General features: G+C 32.6%; 1 protein-coding gene across 2 annotated transcripts; it reads right to left on the reverse strand.

Moving 5' to 3' along the window:
• Positions 1–1,551: 1,551 nt before the first annotated feature.
• LOC132268741 (uncharacterized) lies at positions 1,552–8,837 on the reverse strand. 2 transcript variants are annotated; one of them, XM_059769549.1, is made up of 4 exons: positions 8,581–8,836; positions 6,464–6,538; positions 5,548–5,677; positions 1,552–1,744 (listed from the first exon to the last, which is right to left on the reverse strand). In XM_059769549.1, the coding sequence occupies exons 1-4, from the start codon at positions 8,755–8,757 to the stop codon at positions 1,683–1,685; spliced, it is 444 nt and encodes a 147-aa protein (XP_059625532.1). In that variant the 5' UTR covers positions 8,758–8,836; the 3' UTR covers positions 1,552–1,682. The 2 variants fall into 2 exon arrangements, with proteins under 2 accessions (XP_059625532.1, XP_059625531.1); XM_059769548.1 differs by lacking the exon at positions 1,552–1,744 and adding an exon at positions 2,985–3,274 and having other exon boundaries at positions 8,581–8,837.
• Between the last annotated feature and the right edge of the window lie 262 nt (positions 8,838–9,099).

Here is a 9,099-nt window from a genome sequence, read left to right on the forward strand (position 1 = left end):
CCCACCTACCACCACTATCCACATCCGTCACTATCACCATCGCCGCCCGAGATTTCGAAACCCCGCCAATCTCATGATCAGTCACACAAGCAAAACTGTAATCGTCGCATGAACCATCGTGGGTTGAATAAAACTGAGAGTAACAGGAACCCTCTTCGGCGTCGGAAAAACAGATGCTTTCGTCTTCGCTACTAGCTCCGTCGCTCACTTGCGTAGGAGCGGTGATGGTCGCCACACTCTAGATCGATGTGAGACGTCTCTGCACCCGCCATTTCAGAACCCAAGAACTAAAAACATTCAATTCAAAGCAAGTAACGAACGAAAAATTATTAGATGGTTCTGGTTTATTTGACACTTAGTGGACTAATTCAATGAAGACCCTCCGATCAAGAAACTTTGTAGTTTATTAATACACTCTTGTGGAGTCATTTTTTCAATCCAAGAATATATATTTAATTGGTACATCAAATGTTAATGGACCAAGACCATCTAATAATTTCTCGTAAAGAGCAGGATATAATCTCAATTTGTTGAGCAAACATGTATATATATAGATTAAGTAAAGAGGATTTAAATGGGTGAGTACTGAGTTGTGGATTCGGTGAACCTTTAACTCCACTTTTATGTCATTTAACAAAGATTTAAGAGGAAAAAGAAAAAGTGGGTATAGAAAATAGAGAGAGATAAGAAAATGTGGAAGTTATATATATAATTTGTAAATTTACAAAACTATTAGGGATATTTTAGTCTTTTAATATAAATTTTAAGTTAAAATGTTTTTTCCACAAAATCAAAAAGCATTTAAGTCATTTTATATCGTGGCATAACTATTCAACTAACAATTGAAGTGTGAGTGAAAAAATTGAACAAAAGTTTGTAATGTGGGTGATAATTATTTTTAAAAAATGTTTGGGGATGAAAAAGGGTCAAACCTGAAAGGGTATGAGTGAAATTAACCCTATATACTACTACAATCTACTTGATATGATCACTATTTTTCCTATATCCCATTTGCTATTTTTGAAATTTATAACACGCATCTTTTATAAACATTTACTTTTTCTATATATTCTTTACCTCTAATTTTGACAAACCAAATAAATAAATAAATAAATAAAAATAAAAAAACTCCAATTTTTAGCTTTGACTAAAAGCCATGCGGAAACTAAAAGTCTCTTCATTTAAAAAACACAAATTTAAAAAAAAAAAAAATTATCATAAACATGTGAAACAGAATTTTCAAATAAAGAGGGTTTTTTTAGTCACACTAGAAATCAAGTTTCCATTACGTGACTTATTTAACTTGTAACTTGTTCCAATAGGAGCAGGCTCCAGCCAGTTAGATTAAAGTAACAGCCCTAAGTGGACTGGTGCTTGTTTAATTAATGTTAAAAAAATTAGATAAAAGGGGAAGGAGAGAAGGGAAGATAAAATTTTAATTTATTTTTATCATTATATTCATCGCCATCTTTATTATTCATTTGAACCTTTATTATGCTATAAGTTCGGTTAATTTCACTTTAATTTGTTGTATAATCACATTTTATCATGGAAAAAAAAATTGAAGTGATTATTGTAAATTTGAAAATAGATGCGACAAAGTTCTTTCCAAAATTTAATGAAACAAATACTGCAAACCTCTTTCTCCAAACTGTAATCGTAAATGGGAATTCAAAACTCACTCAATTCACAATCCTAATGTGTGGTAGCATCAAATCTTTGGGAATTCCTTGCAGAACCTCACCTAAGAAACATGCGAAAAGTGCATATATGAAGGGAAAAAAAAAAATTTATTGCATAAATCACATATATAATCATTTTGATCCACACGATGTTAATATACAGTTTCTAAGCCCACATACGTAAAAATTGAGAGTGACTCCACCACCAACTAAACAACCCTCATTTTTAAAGGGGTTGCCGCAACATTATGAGGGTGGAATATCTTTGGTTTTGTGATGCAAGAAAAAAAGAATATTACTATATACATCTTTTATGTTGATGTTTATTTTATTTTGTTATGGTTATGAATTATTAGTACACTTTGATGGCACAGCTTAATTAATCTATGTATATATTTATATTTGCTTAATTAATTGAAATATATAGTCTGGCTTTGGCTCAATAATTATATGATTATCTTAAAAAGAAGATAAAGTGTAAAGAATTGGGAGCACTAGTCAATATTTCCTTGCAAATCACTCCCCGCTGACGTAGAGTCAGTGAAGTCAATTAATGGGTACTCCAATGAATGAGATTTCTACTCCATCTAGGCACATCTTCTTTAAAGGAAACCCAGTTGCTCTTTTTTTCCTTTTTACCGTCAAAACTCTGATTAATAACTTAATTGTGCATGATTGGCAATACACATACACATACACATAGTAGTGTTTAACTGCTTCCCCATGAACAAGCTAGAAACAATATACTCACTATTAATTGTATTTACACCATTGGGCTCAACCGGTTTTCTGGGCGCTTTTTATATGATATATACTATGTAGTACTATATCATAATATTTAAACATAGAGCATCATAATATTGCTGCAGCAGCATCACTTTCTCTATTATCAAAATTTATCATCATTGGAACCATCAAAGAGACTATGCAAAATAAAATAATTAAAAAGAATAATAATAATGGAAGGTGTGAAGGGAAGTAATTAAAATTTAATGAGAAAAGAGACCGCAATATCTTCCTCACACAAAATAAAAGTGTCTAACAAAAGCTAAAGGGAATCCCTTTTTTATTCAAAGGATATCCCATCATATCTTTCTATATATTGAATTCTCAACCACGAATTCCTAACATCCTATCTTATGAATGTTTAAATTAAACACTCCAACTTTGTTGTTCCCAACGAGGTTATTTGAGAGATACCCACCAGAATACAAGCAATCATACAACTTAAAAGGCATGCAAAGAACTTAAAAGGCATGTTATATTGTTGGCTTGTTATATAAAAATTGGCATCTTCATTCATAAGAAAGAGGCCTCCATAATAATAACCAAAAAAATTAAAATCAGACAATCAATAATCTTCTAAATAAAAATAAATTCAACGCAAACAATTCAAGCTAGTCATGACACTACACTTTTTTATCATTGAAGAAAATGAAAAGATTTTCCCACTATGCGGAAGGGTGAGGACTGAGGAAGGTTCGTTCACCAGCATCGTTTTCAAATATTTTTACCCTCTTATATGAAATGATTTTGTCTACCACAATACTTTGAATCTACTCTTCTTTTGGGCCTCTTGACTTTATTCCTTCCTACTCATAACAACCAAAAAAAATGATTGAAGAATTGTAAGGCAAATACACACCCGCGTGTAGGATGGCAACGGGGTGTATTACAGTATGCAATTCTATATGTGTGTTAAGTCCTAACCCAATAAGGAAGGAAGGATACATTCTATTCCATTCCATTCTATTAGAAAAGCCAGAATGAAAAATAAAAATAAAAATAAAAATAAAACAGATTAAGAAATAAAGTAAACAGAATAAGCTGTGTGTGTGTGTGTGTGTGTGGAAGGAACTAATTAAATTAAACAAGAATAAGAAAGAAGTAATATTTAATAAGCAGTGAAACACTTAAACCAAACATCAGAAGACAAAATGTGGTGAGAATGAATCAAAAAACACAAACTTTCAGTTTAACAATCTCCCAATTGTGTTATCTCCCAGTCAGGCACGGATCTGTGAAGGGCTTACACCCTTAAATTTATACTTTTTTGCATTTATACCCATAAATTTGAAATTGCCCCCTCTAAAATTATGAAAAAACCCTCTATATAAATTCCCCCCCCCCCCCCCCCCCATATGAATTCCTAGATCCGTCCCTGCTCCCACTTAATGCTGATTAAAAATATACGTAGTAATATATTTAATAAGCCTAATATCCAATACATAGACAATTATATATTGTGATATAAAACAATTAGAAGGGTGCAGTGAGTATGGATCAAACTCACTGAGTTATTCTTGCTGTCAAATTTTATGATCTAATCAGAGGGCATACTGGTTTCAGGACTTTTAACATTCTTTCTGTTCTTCTTACTCTCTGCGTGTATCTTCTATAGGGATAAAGACTGTTAAGCACGAGATATGAATATATTTTTTTCTCCTTTCTTTTCTTTCTACCAGACTCGAAACTTTGACCTAGGGCTGGGGAGTTTAGACCCAAACCCACTACCAACAAAGGTAGACCAGTAAACATGTGAATATATATTTAGCTGTTAAGCAAATGTTGCAACTCTAATCATTAATTAATTTTGCATAATGTCTTAGTATTGCACTAAATAATTAATATTTTTGAACTACCTGGTTTGCACAAATGATTTCTTATTTATAGCCAGTTTGCTCTCCATTTGAAGTAAGAGATATTGGGTAAACTAACAAAACTGAGATGATAAAATCAAAACTCGCACAATACAATCAAAGTAGCGCTATCATCTTACAACAAAAGTGTATGAGTGGGTGTGAATTAAATGAACTCGAGACTATCAGATATTCAGTTCGACGCTCTTCCGAGTTCCGACTGAAGCATCCCACTTGTTTAGCATGACACCATTTCAATACATAGTAACCTAACTTTTAGCCCATATTTTGGAGATGAAAAAAAAGGATTAAGGATAAATAAATAAAACAAAATTTAGATGAATATCCTCTTAAACCATAATGACCAGATATATAGAGAACATGTGCTCTCCATAAACTTGATGTGATTCATTATATTTTATAACTAATTAAAATAGAGAAAAAAGCTAAGATATAATTATTACTCAAACTTAAACTGAAAATAGAATTTTAAGTTATACCATATTTATTATCATTTTTTTTTATTATTATTAACATTTATGTTATTACATATGTTTTCCAAGTTTCATTTCTTAATGTTAAAATCTTCATTTATAGAAGAGTAGTGATTTAGGGGCCAAATTCGGCGGATTCAATTTATGTGAGGGGGGTGGTGGGTCCCATCACATGATGTCATGATGACATCATATAGTGGGGCCCACCACTACACTCATATAAATGGAATTATAGAAATAATATTGCAACTTTACACATAACATATCATAATTTTTGAGCAAGCTTTCTATGAGAGAATGCTCGGCTATAACAGCACAAGGTCAATAGGAGCACTCTCATAGTAGCTTCTTATTATTATTATTATTATTATTTATTATTTTTTTTGGCCTTGTATATATTAGCTACCATTAGTATGAAATATCTCTAAAAAATGCTAATCAACCAAACAGATTGCAGAGGCTAATGATACAAGAGGCCACGACTTGTAGCATTGTGAACGCAATGACTAAGACCCTCCATTCTGATTCCATCACCCACCAACCGATACAATGCCATGCTTAAACATATAAATGATAACAAAATGGAACCTAGCAATATAATCAACATGAGTTAATCTATCGCCAATTGGAACCATGAAGTACCGTAGCATTAATTACATCATCATCATCATCATAATGATAAACAAAACCATTTAACTATTTAGTTTAGCAAGCTGCAACTGAACTGGGTACCTGATAAAGTCAATTTCTCTGCTTTTGTAACCGCATCCAAAGGAAGAGGACTATAACTCCGAGATGGGCCATAGAAATGGGGAAAGACATTTGAACCATCCACAACTTCATATACCAATCCATCCCCAAGCTGCAACAAAATGAATGTTGAAAGGATACTGTAAACCGGTCATGTTGAAATTACAAAATAATCGAGCATGGAAGAAATGATGTCAAATTAATCAATGGTGCAATTGTCTTCACATATTTGGTAGACTCACAATGCCTAGTTTCAGTATTTTAGGTTGTCAAAACATTATAAAGGTCATTCCAACCTTCAGCATAGCTAAAATTATTAATGGTCCCCATGAAACTAACAATGACAATATAATCTTTCTTCCATTTCACAGAACCAAATTGCAAAACACTTTGTTGTGAGTCTCTAAATCAATTGAACTATTCTCAGCAACTGTTCAACTAATGCAACAAAAGATTTGAAACAAACAGAATCTTAATTTATGGAAGGACTGCTTTAGCCTTCCCTCACAAGAACATGGAATGGGCTCCACAGTTCAAAAGGTTGCGTTCAAAGACCTCAGAGAACAGTGGATGCAATGAGAACCGTGGAGGCAGTTGTTAGGTTGTGAAATAACATCTTCCTTAATATGTGGATGTAGAGTAAATGTGATTGACAAATGCAAAAAGTAGCACATAGTTAGCAGGTATCGTGCTCTGGCAACTTTAAAGTCTAACTGCTTCTATAGTTATGTTACTTGATATGTCCCCTAATAATAAGCCCGATGACTTATATGTGTAATAAGTCAATAGATGCATTTAGTTGCAAAAAAAATTCTGTGCAAGCTTCATGCCAATTCTGTCATACTTGAAAAGAAAGCAAAAATATATTGATAAGTTCACAAAGATAGTTATATTATACCTTTTTAGTGTCAACTTGGAGCAGGTATAGGTCCCTCTTAGTGTTCAGAAAGAAGTTCTGCAAAGTTGACTGTACCTGCAAATTAGAAACCCATGTTTATGGTGTTGAGTTGAGATTTTGAAAGAAAAGACCAGTATGGAAATCTACACTGTTAAGAAGATTACTGACCCAGAATGCAAATTGTATATGTCAAATCTTGTTTACAATTTAGAATTTGATCATACTACTTGCCAAGAAATAATCAACTCAATCATGAGAAACCCAAGAAGCAAACTTGCTATTCAAGAAAATTTGTCTTTGAAGAAGAAGAATTCGAGACCATGTTTGTCTGCTTGTGGCTGGAATATTGTACAAGACTTAAAAAGCCTCGCATTATAAGTGGTGATGGATTTGCAACTGAAGAGGTTTGGAGGTGAATAAGCTTATTACTAATTTAACAGTTGAAAATCAAAGAAATGACGAACCAAATACATATAAAATTGATTGGTGAGTTGAATCCTAGCTGGGGACATCAATTCAACAACTTTATTTTGACAACATAAATATCACAAGATGATTACTGGCATTGACTAAGTCACACAATCCTTCTGAACGGATGCCACTCTCACGCTCTGCGTGCAAATTGGCGCTCTGAGAGCAAATCCTTCATCAATTCGCAAATTCAATTGTATCCTTGAATTCAATTTGAGAATCCTCAGATTCATAACGATTTCTCACGTTGCACTTCTTTAAAAATAATAAATATACTTTAATTTTTGTATTTAAAGTATTACTAATATTATGTATATCTAATATGGAAGAAATAAGATTAATATAACTCAAACACATTTCCTTGTGTTAATGAACTTACATTTTTATTATTCCACAATATACTGGAGGCGTTTTCAGTCTAACCAAATTTTATATTTTGCTGTTTCCACACTCGCTCTTGCTACCACTCTATGTGACTTAGGGCATACTATATAAATAAAGAATGTTCTCGTTAGGCTTAGTCCTTACCTCATCTCTATTAGCACTATTTAATAAAAATCAATAACTATGATTAAATAAATAATTATTATTGTTAAATACTATTATTATTTTAATTTAATTCTATAATTATGATACGAAAACATTTACAAAAAATTTATCCTTACATATAGAGACCATCTATCATACTCTGCGAGTCACTCTTGGGTGATATGGGTGTAAGGCTGTGAGTCTTTTCTTAGAAACATCTTTTCTTCCTTGAGAGTAATTTATATATTGAGTTTAGGGCAACCTCAACTCAAGATCGGTACAACTTTGTCTCTCTTTGGGCACGCGGATATGGGTTGTATCTTGGAGCTGTATTAGACCATTAGCATCTGCACATAGGGAGGCCATATGACTTTAGGACAGTGCCTAGCATGCCTCTCATTATCTAGGTCAGTTATTTCCTACTTATTTTACTTTTCTTTTTTCTTTTTTCTTTTTTTTTCTGTTGTTGAGATTCTACATTGAATTCTATGGCTCATAGTTATGTCCATGTTGTTGACATTGATGTTATTCAATATGTTGAAAGAAATTTTATTGTTTTTTTTTTAATGGGCAAGAAACACACATATATTGAAAGAATTGTTAATTCATATTGATGTATCACTCATTATGTATTATTCATTGCGTATCAACAAAATTTGATGTATGGTGTTCTACTGTTGTTAGTATCTTAAAATATTTGTGTTAATTCCCCAACAATCTCATCCTATGTATATATATGCTGATAAATTAAAGGGAAACCAATTTAGGAAAAAAAAAAAAAAAAAATTAGGGGGAAACCGTATCAGGTATGATTTCCTGTCCTGAGCTTCTGAAATCAGTTTAGTGTAACACGAATTACATATACCCAAGGGAAAGGTTGTTGTTTCTGTAATCGAGTATATATTTATTTACACTACTAGCTCCCCTGGTGCGTTTTAATTTGCAACCTAATGGAATATTAATAAAGTAACTTCAAATTGCATGTACAACAAAGACCATTAATAATTAACCCTAAACCCTAAAATCCCAAAGTATAAATATATATAGATGGCTGAGCTAACTGAACGTGAACGTTCTAAGACTTAGAAACTGGGGAGAGAAAAGGAGGAACAATTAACCTGGTGGAGCTTACTAAGATGGATGCAACCAGTGGACTTGTCAAGTTCTCCGCCAAAATTGGTCCCACTTCTCTGCATCGCTTCCCACTCCTCAGCGGTGCTTATTCTGTAAACGAATTCTTCTTCTTCTTCACTTGCATTCACCACCACTCCTTCGCTCCTACCACTGCCACTCATACTTGCCGCTTTCAGTTTGCAGAAGGAAAGATGAACCCACACAAGTGAAATGGATTACATTATGTATGGAGTATGGACTAAACTCGAGTACTCGCACTCAATTTTTTTCTTTTTTTCTTTTTATTTATTTTTTATTTTTTTTAAGTTTTCAAATAAAGGAAGAAAAGTATTAAAAATAATGGCGGTACTTCATCATTGCACTATTAAAAACTAATGAAAAAAAAAAAAGGAATGCTTCTCACTACACAATAATTTAATTACTTCAAAAATTAATAATAATAAGACAATAATCACCATCACATGATAGTAGATTTATTGTTTGGGAGTTTATCAATTTATCTC

The sequence above is a fragment of the Cornus florida genome, unplaced genomic scaffold (assembly GCF_030987335.1).
Source record: "Cornus florida cultivar Cherokee Brave unplaced genomic scaffold, ASM3098733v1 CherokeeBrave_3.0.0_Hap2_Chr08, whole genome shotgun sequence".
NCBI lineage: Eukaryota > Viridiplantae > Streptophyta > Magnoliopsida > Cornales > Cornaceae > Cornus > Cornus florida.

Bases quoted from the DNA above. Each gene is read 5' to 3' on its own strand.
- LOC132268741 (XM_059769548.1), bottom strand. From the start codon at position 8,757: ATGAGTGGCAGTGGTAGGAGCGAAGGAGTGGTGGTGAATGCAAGTGAA. The intron at 5,678-6,463 runs GTATAATATAAC...ATTTTGTTGCAG, and splicing joins TCCAAGTTGACACTAAAAAG to CTTGGGGATGGATTGGTATA. The intron at 3,275-5,547 runs GTACCCAGTTCA...TGTTATGAGTAG, and splicing joins AGAGAAATTGACTTTATCAG to GAAGGAATAAAGTCAAGAGG.